The 13,615-nt window shown below is 35.0% G+C and overlaps 1 protein-coding gene across 4 annotated transcripts in view; it reads left to right on the top strand.

Annotated features, from left to right (window-relative positions):
* Positions 1 to 13,615, top strand: part of LOC111056121 (modular serine protease) — a 39,418-nt gene extending 25,803 nt beyond the window's left edge. For 3 of the 4 annotated variants that reach the window (XM_039426443.1, XM_039426442.1, XM_039426445.1), the window contains 6 exons: positions 1,309 to 1,527; positions 3,042 to 3,197; positions 4,590 to 4,717; positions 6,845 to 7,012; positions 10,799 to 10,985; positions 12,410 to 13,615. In XM_039426443.1, coding sequence (XP_039282377.1) covers positions 1,309 to 1,527; positions 3,042 to 3,197; positions 4,590 to 4,717; positions 6,845 to 7,012; positions 10,799 to 10,985; positions 12,410 to 12,606 — 1,055 coding nt within the window. In that variant the 3' untranslated portion in view covers positions 12,607 to 13,615. The remainder of the gene's footprint in view (positions 1 to 1,308; positions 1,528 to 3,041; positions 3,198 to 4,589; positions 4,718 to 6,844; positions 7,013 to 10,798; positions 10,986 to 12,409) is intronic. The other variant, XM_039426444.1, reaches the window with a different exon arrangement.

The raw sequence follows: 13,615 nt of genomic DNA, 5'->3' as shown, positions 1-13,615 counted from the left end.
AAATACATAATAAATTAAGTCATTAGAAGCTACAAAGTTCAATATTATATCAGCTCTTCATTGAAAAAATATCTTCCTCTCTTACTAGAGATGTCTTTCAGAATTTTTAAAACTTGCTCCTTATTGAATTCGCAGACATCTGGAAAAATATAAACATTTTGCATTTTCACGGAATTTTTTGTTGAAGGAATGATCCCATGAACTTATCACCTGAAACTTTTTCTTCAACCTTCCCAATAAATACTTTCACCCCTGTGTCATATTGGAATTTAACTCGCACCCAATTTCCTTCTCCTCCTTGACTACTTCAAGATAAGTTTTTAAACTTCTATAAAACCAGCCAACACCAGTTTTAGGCAGTGTCCCTATTCACACCACCTCAACATCCAAACGGTCAAAATTAAAAAAAATCTAGAATAAATTAAATTCCAGTTAAAGCTTAGATATTCAATGTGTTATTACTTATTAGAATCAGTACAATTTATAGAAAAATACTTCAAGCTTGTGACTACAAACAGTTCAAATGTCCAGACAAAACGTTTCAGGTTACGTTTCTATCTGTTCAAATAAGCATCTGTTTATTTGTTCAATAAGCATTTTTCTACAGCTGCCGACAGCATAGAAATCAAGTTGAATAGATGATTTTTATATTAATGTGTACAGAAAAATCCCCTCTATCAGAATAAATTAGGTAGAGCTAAAATATATTTAATAAGAAAGGAGTTATTGAAAAATTTTCAATTTTCCCAGTTTTTGTCCCTATTCACCCCTCCGTCCCTATTCACCCCGTTTTACGGTACTTTTCGAAGTATTTTTAATAAATTCTGGAAACTCACTAGTTCAACTTTATACAACTTGGAGTGAGATGATGAAAAATATTACTTATCAAGTGAAAGTACAATTAATTCTGAATAAGATTCCTCAGGTATTTTGTATAGGGGGGAGGGGAGTACTAGGGAAAATAGAAACCCATGTCCTACAGCCAAAATACAAATTTTCTATTGTATTAACTTTCCCTAACAGATCAAATCAATATTTTGGATCACATTGTTATAAAACGGTTATGTTCTATCAGAATCATCCGTTAGATGCACTTAATTTCAGGATTTCCCAGTGAGGAAGCACTTATAAGGACACCTCAAGGATCAAAATTTCAATCAGTCATAACTTCTAACACAATGATCGGATCTTGTCGTACCACAGCTCATCCTTCTCAGCTCGTTAAGGCGATTCTTCTTCTTATCCTTCTTCTTCTCTTCTTTTTAACCTATCTTCTTTCTCTCTATTTATTGCTATTGCATTGTGCAGGTGCCTGTCCCCCGTTGAAATCGAAAAGCACTGATTTCCATTGCATACAGGCGGGCAAAACACGTGACTGCAGCACCAGCCTGCCGGGAACGTTGGTGACGGCGCGCTGCAAAGAGGGCTACAGCTACACTGGCATAAAGGCGGCGTCTGCTCCAAATCGACAGTTCCAGTGTCTGCCCAATGCGCAATGGGAACCATTCAACCTTCCCTGTGAGAAGAGTGAGTCATCCTTATTAACATGTACAGGTTTACATTAAGTTATATGAAACTATATTGATATGGAAAATATACATTGGTATATTGATATCAACATAGAGAAACAATAGCATAAATAGAGGCCCATGGTATAGGGCGTTTATGTCGCAACTTTTACTGTTATCGCAAGCCGATAGTCCACGTAGTTCTTTCCCGTGAAGCTTTATGACGCTGGTAGTATCTCATACTGTGCCGTTCATACACTCTTACCCGCTCAAAATAGTGAAAATTGACAATAATCGACAGTAATCGGCTTGAGATAACAGTAAAAGTTGCGACATAAACGCCCTATACCAGGGGTCTCCAACCTTTTTTATCCAAGGGCCACATTGTTAATTCTTGGGAGGCTTAGAGGGCCAATAACAAGGATGTATGTGGAATTTGACTTGTGGGGACACACACGACGGGGGATTTGGGGGGTGTAAAATTATTATATTTCCATTAATATATAATATGAGGAGTTTTAAGTGGGTTTAATTAAAACACAGGAAGAAACAAACCAATTCATTTCATTTGAATACAAAGTCCAATTTATTGAGTGTAAAAAGGTCATAAGAAAACTTGACAATGCATGAATTTAGCAAGTTAAACAAAATGATAATACATTTTTTATAGTAATAAGACAACTTGACAATACACGAATTCACATAAAGTTACCGTTCTAAAAGAGAATACTTATTTTTAGTGAGAAGATTGCATTTATTTTCAACTTGAAATGTCCGCCCATTTAGGATCAAACTTTGTGGTTCCGATCATTAAAATTATTTTAAAATGTTCATCTGACAAGGAATATATGTATTTGGATTTAACAAACTTCATTTTTGAAAATGTCTGCTCACACTTGTAGGTGGATCCAAAAACAGAAAACATAGCTTGAGCATGGTTTTTTATGTTTTTAGAGTATTTTTCTGGGGGAGACATGTACAGTCCGTGCAGAACATTTGCTAATATCTCGCAATGGTTGATTGCTGCTTGTTTACAGCTAATTCTACACTTATTAAGAAATGGAGTGGCTAGTAAGAGAAGAGTACTAAACTCACAGTTGTTGTCAAAAATGTGTATAAATTTATATTTTGAAAAATCTGTAGCAATAACTCTCGGCGGGCCGGACAAAATCTATCCGCGGGCCGTAGGTTGGAGAGCCCTGCCCCATACCATGGGATATCTTCTAGCGCTATATTGTTTCTCTATGATATCAATCTCTTAAACATGTTTGTACCATAATCCATTAATGAATCTATACTACGATGAAAATACTGTGCATAGATAAACTGGTTTATCTATGTACTTCAATTTATGTACGGCAATGTACCTATAGTAAAGTACACGTTAAAATGGCAGTATTTGATTAAACTTAGTGTTGCTATCCTTATCTATCATTCTTCAAATCATATATATTATCCACAAAATAAAGATCTTCTCTCTATGATTCTCTATTAATTGTAATATTGATTAACGCGTTTCCATTCTTGTTGCAGATTGTGGAATACTCGATCCTACATTAGCAGCAAAAAATGACGAAGCAAGTTTAGTCGCTAGAAACCCATGGAATGTTGGAATTTATTTAAAATTTCAAGGAAAATATGAGCAGTTCTGCAGTGGTACACTGATCTCACCGAGCAAAGTTCTCACAGGTTAGTATTTTGGCATCATCAAATTCAAATTCGAATAATCTTTATTCACACAAGAAAAAAAAACAGCAGCAGAGACATATATGCATAATGAATATTCCCCACAAAGACAACAAGTCTGGGTGTGGGGAATGAGTTCTTTGATCAGATATGAAACTAGAAATTGATTTTTTTGTAAACTTATTATTTGTACCTGTAACTAGCTAAACTCCACATTATGATTGTATGTTGGAATAACAAAAAAATCCTTCTATTGTCAAATACTTCAAAACCCATGAATAAATATAGATTTTTGATTTAGTTTGTAGACTTATTATTTGTACCTGTAACTAGCTAAACTCCACATTATGATTGTATGTTGGAATAACAAAAAAATCCTTCTATTGTCAAATACTTCAAAACCCATGAATAAATATAGATTTTTGATTTAGTTTGTAGAGTGAATATTGATGTTGTGGAACTTTTCCATAATATTGAAGAGACTTGAAATGTTGTCAAAATCCACTTTATCTCAATGAAAATTAATATTTCACAGGAGCATGCTTTCGTGTGTGCTCACACATCATCAGCTGAAATAAAGTGGACTTTTTATAACATTTCAAATCTCTTCAATACACATTTTATTATTCATTGTATATTTTTTCAAATCAGGACTCAAAAGAACTAGATAGAATCTGATTGGTAGAGACTCAAGTCCTCAAACAGTGAAAGAGTGGCTGACAGGGTAGGGTTGAGAATGCCTCTTTCACACATCATCCCCTCTCACTCTGCATGCATACGGCCAGTGTGGATAATGTTTGAAGTGAGGGTAACGGCTGTCGACCAAACTCTTACTCCAACCCTAAAAAAATCAGAGTTGAGTTCAATGTGGTGGTAGTTGAAGGTTCATCTTATATCTCGCAGCCTCTACCTATTTAATAATACTGAGGGTGATGCCCACATAAGCTCTTAGGCTTGTGCGTGGGTAATGTGTGAGAGTGAAGATGACAACTTTTTAGGTAGTCGGAACCGACGGCTTATCGTCTCCTCCGAAAGACGAGGTGGCCGTATCTATGTGATTGTGCTGTGGTCAAAAACTTTGTCCCCGGTCGAGATTCGAACTCGGGTTCTCTTGATTATTAGACCGGCGTATTATCACTTAATCCAACGAGCTACCCACGTTATATGTTTTATCTATTCTTCAAATAATTTGAAAATAAAAAACCGATATCACAAAAGTAATTGAATCGGATAAGACACAATGAATTAACACCATTACAAGTTTTCTAAATTCAGAATAAAGGAAATTATGTCTGAATAAATGTTAAAACTTAGTTCTTCCTGTTGGCTGATTCTATCTAGAATATGAATGTAATGATTACAAAATCTCGTTAAGAGCTAAATCTGTTTTTACAGCCGCCAGTTGTATTGTTCATCCAATACGAGAGGAATCATTCAGGCAAAAGAAGAAAATGAGAATCGCATTAGGAAAACATCACAACAGTTTTCAACACTCGCATGACAAGAATTATCAGATAAGAGAGGTAAGTTCCAGCATCACGTCTAGTCTACCACTGAAACCAATCTCAAAGATGGAATTGTCATTCAATATAGCCGTTTTTGGGCTTTTATTCTATAACATTTTCATGATTTGGGCTCAACAAATACGACGATGGGAGGCTTTGAAGGCTTTCAAATCCAGCTTCACGCTAAGCCCACCACCATGATAAATTTCAAAAACAAAGGTGTCAATTATTATTGATGAATACGTTTTTGGGCTTCTATACCATTTTCATAATTTGGGTTCAACAATTACAACCATGAGAGCCTTTGAAAGTTTTCATATTAGGCGGGTCAGCTTTACAATAAGCCAGCTACTAAGTTACGACCAATCATACTGACTCAAAATAGTAGATTATTTGAACAAAAACCAGATCGTATTGAAAGGAAATTTCATAACAGTTTACCACAACTCCTTAAAAGTAATGAAAAAATATTCAGTTGATGAGAGTATTTTATAGTGTATACAAGAGTTCCTTTCAAACCAAGACTTGGTTTGATTTTATTGAGTGTTGAATTACGTAAACTTAGTGTTGTTTATGTATTACCGGTAAACCGGGGTGACTTTGTCTCAATTTTGAGGAGTTGAGATTTTGAACATCTTGCAATCAATACTTAAGTTGAAAGAAATCTTTTGCAATATTTTTTATTGTATTCTGTAATGTTAGAAGAGTATTTTTCATTATGAAAAGTTAATATTTTTCTCAACTTTAACAAAGCTAGCTTATATTTTTTGAAAATCAGACACAATGTCAACCAGGGGTTGGGGTGACTTTGTCTCACTTTGAAAAATATATAGAAAAAGTTATTTTTCTAGAGTTAGACAAAGTAAAACCAACTGTTAAACATTAAAATGAATAATTACATTAAAAACAAATGAAATCCACTTCAAAAAATCACAAATTATTTATTGAAAAATATTTTAGTTTCTGCTGCCTAAAAATCTTATGGCATGTTGGCTCCAGCTGCAGAATCAGCAAAAAATGAATATTGAGAACGTATACATTTCAAGCAAGGTAAATGTTTTGTTTCATTAGGTGAAATACATTATATTAATAATATCACATTTTTTATACTGAGACAAAGTCACCCCAAGTTTAACCTAAAAATGACTTTGTTGTATTCAACTAGTGACAGAACCCTAACCAGTTCAATTATAGATATTACGGATATACCAATTGAAATATAATAAAAAGGCAAACATGAAATGTATTCGCCGATATCATAAGTCTTTTAGAAATAAGTTTTCTAATAAGAAGTTTTCCGACAACAAGATGAAGCAAGCAGTTAGGTTTTATGTCGATAATTCAACTTATATATCTATATTCGACAAGATATCGATTGTAGAATCTCGATAATAATCAGGGCTACGGGTATCAATGTTGAACATCGAGCTCGGATAACAGAGATCGGAAATGAACTGATTTGAATATTTTTCCGCGAGGTGGGACAAAGTCACTGGTCGACGGTATGTAAAATTATTGATTCCGAAACTCTGAAACTCTGCAGGGTCAAAAGCCTCACCTCTCCCAAGAAGTTTTGCCTAAATGGCCGCCCTTCTTTGAGCAGTGGTGAATTTAGGCCTCTCCACCCATAAACTCGTAACCTACGTGAGTTCCACTCCTGGCTTTTTTGTAGGTCCTTCCGGTGAGAGAGGGGAAAACTGCCAAACTGCCTCTACGGGGCCCGGCCACCCTTGACTCAGCCTCTTGAACCACATTTGTGCCTGGAGTTTCGCCCATCTCTGGTCTTAATTGAGGTTTTCTTTTTGTCCCTCCGAAACTGCCCTGATGGGGCAGATCCCGTGGGTTTGAAGGCAAGGCAACTTCTGGAGTTGCCTTGAGGTCCATTCTAGTCGCCTACTACGACAAGCATGGATACTGTGGGTGAATTCTGGTTTTCAACACATTCTTGAGTACGATGATTGACTCAAAGCTCCCCCAACCCACAGGGGGGGGGGCTGTTTATCATTAGTAGTGTTTCTGATTCTTCGCACAACATACAGTGCTGAGGACAATATTACCTGGTGAGATTGTCGACATGCTGTTGCCAACTCGGATTTCTATCACACCAACATGAATTCTATAAAAAATTGCATTTTGTGTTTGTAGATTGCCGAATTAATAAAGCCAGACAACTATCTGGGCAGCTCGAATCATTACTACAATGATGTTGCTATCATTAAGTTAGCTTCTGAAGTGGAAATAAGCAGCAGTGTCATGCCAATCTGTGTCGACAAGGGCCCATTATACAAGCTTTCATCCAATGTACATGGTTCTGTGAGTACCAATCTTTCAAAAGTACCTTGGCATCTCAAAAAATTGATTTTTTCTACAACTGCGCGTAAAAATAGCATTAAGAGCGTAATGCGCGACTTTATCGCTCTGCAAAACAGTTATCACACGACGCGAAGCAGAGCATGATAATTATGCAAGTGCAATAAAGAAGCATTACGCGCAAATTACAAACGAAATTTTTTCTACAACTGCCCAAACCTGTTAAATTACTTATTTCGGCGGAGTTACAAATTACCGACTTTTTAGGTTAAGATCTGACCTATTGGCGATCTGACCTATATAGCTGATTGCGCATGCGCGAATGATTTGCGAGCGTAAAGAAAATTTACTGCGCATGCGCGCATGGTAAGCGAGCGAAAAAGTAGATTCTCCTCAGAAATTAGCTGCTTTACAAGGAGAATTGAGTATGTAAATTCTTTTTTCTACAACTGCGCGTAAAAAAAGAATTCACATACTCAATTCTCCTCATAAAACAGCAAATTTCTGAGGAGAATCTACTTTTTTGCTCGCTAACCATCCGCGCATGCGCAGTAAATTCTTTACGCTCGCAAATCATTCGCGCATGCGCAGAAGAGTTTCTTTACGCCCGTCAATCAGCTGGTGGTAAGCAGCTCGTCAAAAGGTCAGATCTTAACCTAAAAAGTCGGTAATTGTAACTCCGCCGATATAAGTAATTTAACAGGTTTGGGCAGTTGAAGAAGAAATTTTGTATGTAATTCGCGCGTAATAATTATCACGCGGCGCGTGATAACTGTTTTGCACGAGCGATAAAGTCGCGCATTACGCTCTTAATACATAAATAGCTATTTTTACTGAAAATGAATGTTTTTTTTTTTTTGCTTTGGAGTTATGAATTCCTTTTTGTTAATGTATGGTTGTCAGGTATCATAGAACTAAGCGAAAAAGGAAGAAAAATATATCGAAATAAATTTAACAGAAAGAAAGAAATATTCCTAATAAATTACATTAATGCTTTCTATTCAATCAAGACTGACAGTAATGAAAAACACAAATAGAAATTATTGTCAACCACAAAAAAGTGGTTGTCTATTATTTGTGATTTTCATTATAGACACAACATCAATGGATACCATATTATGGAATACCACAATATCACACACACAACACAACTGTAATATTCAATGCTGCGACAGTTTCAAATCAAATAATCAAATCAAAAAATTCTTTATTGGTCCTTCAACAACAATAAATATACAAAAAAAAACTTTCAGCAAAAATAAAAGAAACCAATCACCTGCAAGGAAAATCCTGTGCGCAGGTGAGAGTTGCTAATACAAATTCAATAGTCATTAAGAACTCACAAAAGATGAAATAAGAATTTATATAATATAATATTTAATAAAAGAAGAAAGAAGAAGTTTGAAGTGAAAGATAATAATTTATGTTGATGATAGTGAATAACGACTATGGAAGACTTATCCAAAAGCGTTTACCATGTTACTATTTATAGTGAGACCATGTTATAATAGCAGTGTTTATAGTTTGTGTAAAACAAGTTGAGACTTGGCCCTCCATCCGAAGAAATTACAGGGTTGCCAAATCGTGTAAAATTGCAACTTTCTCAAATTTCCAATTCAACGTCAGAGTGGATGTAAGATATCATCCCCGATATCCTAGTAGTGCTTAAAAAGTTTCAGGGTTGAAGGATTAAAAGGTAATTTAATTTTTATGATAAAATTGGAAACATCACGAAGATTTATTTTTCTTTTGAATATCACATCTCTCAGAATCATGTAGCGTCGTAATGAGTAATAATTTTATATCAAATGAACGGGGAGACTATCTCCTTTCTATTGGTGTCTGGATAATTTTTATCCGACCCATAGTTTTTTTCAATTAATGTTCGTCAATGTCGAGACATTTCGAGCAGAAAACATGAAATTTTCGACATGCTAGAAACTTTTTTGTTTCAAAAGATAAGTATGTGGTGAAATCGAGAAAGTTTCTCAGAAATTATTGAAATTATTTCTCCAATTGTCAAACGTACTCGGAAGAACGTATTTTGGCCTCTCAGGAGTTTCAAAGTCAAGGATAGCGGCTGAATGATGTGCCGCCATATGCTATCAATAGCTGGGATCAACAAATTCAAAATACGTAACGATTGAAAAATTCAGCAACTGCAAGCCAGATGATCATAATAATAGTGAAAATGACAACCTCGCCTTGAATAATCCAAGCGGTGTTTCATTAAAGCCTTTCTAGAGGCAATCAGCTGCTTGCGTTTGAAATAATTCAGTCAAATAATCTTTAAATTGCCAGCCTTTAGCAAACAATTTGGTACACAATGCATACCATGCAGCCACTCTTCTAACTTTAAAATTCCTTTGAGGACAAAATACGATCTTCCGACTACCTTTGACAATTGAAAAAACAATTTCAATCATTTCTGAGAAACTTTCTCGCTTTCACCACCCACACTTATCTTTTAAAACAAAAAAGTTTCCAGCATGTCGAAAATTTCATGTTTTCTGCTCGAAATGTCTCGACATTGACGAACATAATTATTAATTAAAAAATTTCTATTGGTCGGATAAAAAATATCCAGACACCAATAGAAAGGAGACAGTCTGCCCGTTCATTTGATATAAAATTATTACGCATTACCGTACGACGTACATGATTCTGAGAGAAGTGATATTCAAAAGAAAAACAAATCTCCGCAATGTTTCCAATTTTATCATAAAAGTTAAATTTCCTTTTAATCCTTCAACCCTGAAACTTTTCTAGCACTACTAGGATATCAGGGATAATATTATACATCCAATATAGACATATAATTAATGAACAAAATATTTGATGGAATTAAATAGAGAATGCATTTATTCAAATGCTAATTAATATAATATAATTATTATTGAACGAAAATCCTAAATAAATGCTGCAAATCACCCCGAAGACCTCTGCTACTGCAGACATTGACAACAGGGCTAACAGCTAGATGGAAATTCGATGAGAACTACTATCCAAAAATTAGTTGCCAGCCCAGGAATCGAACCCGGTACCTCCCAATTGCTAGTCAGGAATGCTTGCCCTTACACCAAACTGACAATCTCTGGATAGCAGCGCTCATTTTATACGAAGCCATAGCGGCCAACCAGTTACAGATGGAATTAAATAGAGAATGCATTTATTCAAATGCCAATTAATATATAATTATTATTGAACGAAAATCCTAAATAAATGCAGCATTTATTTAGGATTTTCGTTCAATAATAATTAAAATATTTGATCTTGATTATGAAAATTCATAATGAAATCATTGAAAAATGTCATTTCTTGCTTGATAAAATATAATTGATTATTTTAAACGAGAATGAACAATTAATTACATCTATAAACTGGTGTCAGTTACCCTCCATGAAAGTCATTGACAAGACAGAGGATCGGCATGGTTGTCTCCTTTCTTTCTCCACTGCCATTATAACGTGGACCTCACTTTATTTCATTTATTTCAAATGAGACTAATGTAATAACATTGGTAGATAAAATAATAAGGTAGTCCTTGTGCTATTTTTCTTCCAAATTTGTAGGTGACACAGTCCAAGATGAGGTTATAATTTCACATGTACAATTTTCACAAAATTCCAGTCCAAAATAAACATGAAAACTATAAATTTTGAATTTAGATACACTATATCATAATATATATCATATTTGATATCACTATAGCATAATGTTTCATTTTACTAGTTGCCATGTTTCTATATATTTCTACATTAATTAATCAGCCAATTAATTGATTTGCAGATAGTGGGCTGGCATTTGCGTAGTGGTTCATCTAGCAGCATCTTGGACCAGACGCGGTGCACGTTGACAGATGACGCAGATCGCAGACTGAAGTCAGGCCGAATGCCATATGTGCCTCGCGACGAATGCGAGAAATATCTAACTTCGTTTTTGAATTTCGATAAATTTTGTGCGTTCTCTCCCACTGGTAAGGATATACTACTACTGAGGATATCTACTATACAGGGTGTTTCAGAAGTAGTGTCGAATATTTTAGGGTAATGTTCCTGGATGCTAGGAGACTACAAATGTCGTATTTTAAGAGTCCAAAACTCAGCGGTTATCCTCATAGCTGCCATTTTGTTTTTTTCACTTAGGAATTTCTATCTCAAGAACGAAATGATGTACGGTATTTATCTGAAATTTGGCATGGATATTTATGCTATAAATTCTCAACTTTAAAAAATAGAATTAAACATTTTTGATGGAAATTTTCAAAATGCCGGTCATTTTAAATTTTTTATTGCAAATTTCGCAAAAATCGTTCACTTTACAGAAAATTTACAAGTGACAAAAAAGTTGGCAATTTTTATCAAGATTTCAAGGATACCTCATTTATTAAGATTGGTCAGAGAATAACAGAGAAATTAATATTTTCGTATAGCATGCATGATCATGAACAAACAAGATCATCTGAAAAACATTTTGAAAATTTCCATCAAAATTTTTTTATTCTATTTTTAAAGTTGAGAATTTATAGCATAAATATCCATGCCAAATTTCAGATAAATACATCATTTCGTTCTTGAGATAGAAACTCCTAAGTGAAAAAAAACAAAATGGCAGCTATAAGGATAACCGCTGAGTTTTGGACACTTAAAATACGACATTTGTAGTCTCCTATCATCCAGGAACAATACCCTAAAATGTTCGACACTACTTCTGAAACACTCTGTATACTAATTTTGGTAAGGATTGATATACTACGATTGTTACCATTCAGATGTATAATTCAAAATCCCTGTGGGCGTATTTTTGTGCTCTACAATCTGAGATCAGGTAGAGCGCTCCATGTTATGAAGATTTCCTGGTACACCTGACAACAATGCTCCTTGTATTGTGAAAAACACCTAGGAGGGATTTTGAATTATACATCTAAATGGTAACAATCGGAAGATATTGTTGATCAAAAACTAAAATTCATCAAAATTGATTTTTCTTCAATTTTCACTCATATTTGAAAAATCATAACTCAGTACTCATTAGAGATAGAGAGTTCTGAATCATCTCATTTTATTCAGAATTTTATAGTCTAAAAAAAGGCGAGAGCAAATTTTTCTGTCCGATTACGAGATTTGGCAGAAATAGCTGAAAACTGGAGAATGAACCGAAAATACGAGGTTTTTGGTCCACCCTGTATCTAGCTCAAGGAAATTTTGCATAAAGAAATTGGTTCTGGACTTCTCTTATGTACCCAAATAATATATTAAAAAATCAGAACTACAATATAAATTGCAAGCACACCCCCTTTTTTATGTCTATATTGACTGGACTAGCAAGGGTCTCTCCACCAACAAAAGCCGTACGAATTTACTTTCGGTTTCTGAACTTTGTTGACTCTTTTTGTTGCAGGCACAGACGTGACTTCTGTATGCAACCGAGACAGTGGAGCAGGCCTAACTTTCAATTTCAACGGTGTGCATTACATTTATGGAATTGTCACCACTCTTGTCAACTCCTCCAACATAAGGAACACCAATAATTTTATCAGCACGTTCACTGATTTGACCGATAGCGGAAACTTGAAGTTTGTACTCGATAACCTCTAGAAGTGGGAAAAGACTGAAACGAAGTAGATTGTATAGTGAGGTCCACGTTATAATGGCAGTGTAGGAAAATAGGAGAAAAGGGTTGCCAGATCCCAGCCTTGCCACCCAAACAGCTGATACTGGTATATCTGATGAATTTAACTGTTCATTATTGTTGAAGAATACTTACTTACTACTTACTCCTTGGCACTACAGCTCATTCAGAGCCTTGACCTCCTTCAAAAAACCTCTCCATTCTTCTCTATCGGCAGCCTTACGTCTCCATCCCCTGACACCCAGTTTCCTAATGTCGTCCTCCACATCCTCCAGCCAACGCTTTCTCGGAAGTCCTCTCAGCTTTCTCCCTCCTGGGTTGTTCCTGAAGACCTTTTTTACAATTCTTGAGTCACTCATCCTCTCAACGTGTCCCAGCCAACTCAAAGCCTCAGTTTGATCTCGTCAACAATTTGACATTTTGACAGAATAGTTAATCATATTTTATTTGTCTAGAAAATATATTTCTTAAAGATGTAATAATAAATTTTCATGATTGAGATAAAATATTTTGTCAATTAATGAATTTCTACATTGTTGATAAACGATGTGGCAACATCGCAATGCGTGAAAGAGATAGTGCCATATGCTTTGTTAAACGATAGACAAGGATAGAAACACCATTGCAAATCACACACTGCCATTATAACGTGGACCTCACTATAGCACTAAATAAAGAAGTAAGCTCTGTGAAGCTGGGCCCCACCCAGTTGAGCACATTTTTTGTTGATAGAACCAAAAAATTGGTTCAACATTTTTTGTTGATAGAACCTTATCTTTAGCATCACGGAGCTAAATAAGTACTAATTACTTTTTTTGAAAGAGGAAAGATTGAAGTTGTTTATTACTTTTTAATTGTAGGTAAGGTGATCTCTTGATTGTTGGTTTGTATTGTGCCATAGAAATAAAGTGGGTTGAAAGGAAGTCTAGTAATCGCTATAGAAATGAAGGCATCAGAATGAAAACCAGATATCAA

This window comes from Nilaparvata lugens, chromosome 4 (genome assembly GCF_014356525.2).
Source record: "Nilaparvata lugens isolate BPH chromosome 4, ASM1435652v1, whole genome shotgun sequence".
Lineage (NCBI taxonomy): Eukaryota > Metazoa > Arthropoda > Insecta > Hemiptera > Delphacidae > Nilaparvata > Nilaparvata lugens.
Note: the sequence above shows the minus strand (reverse complement) of the source record. Positions and strands in the feature narration are given on the sequence as shown.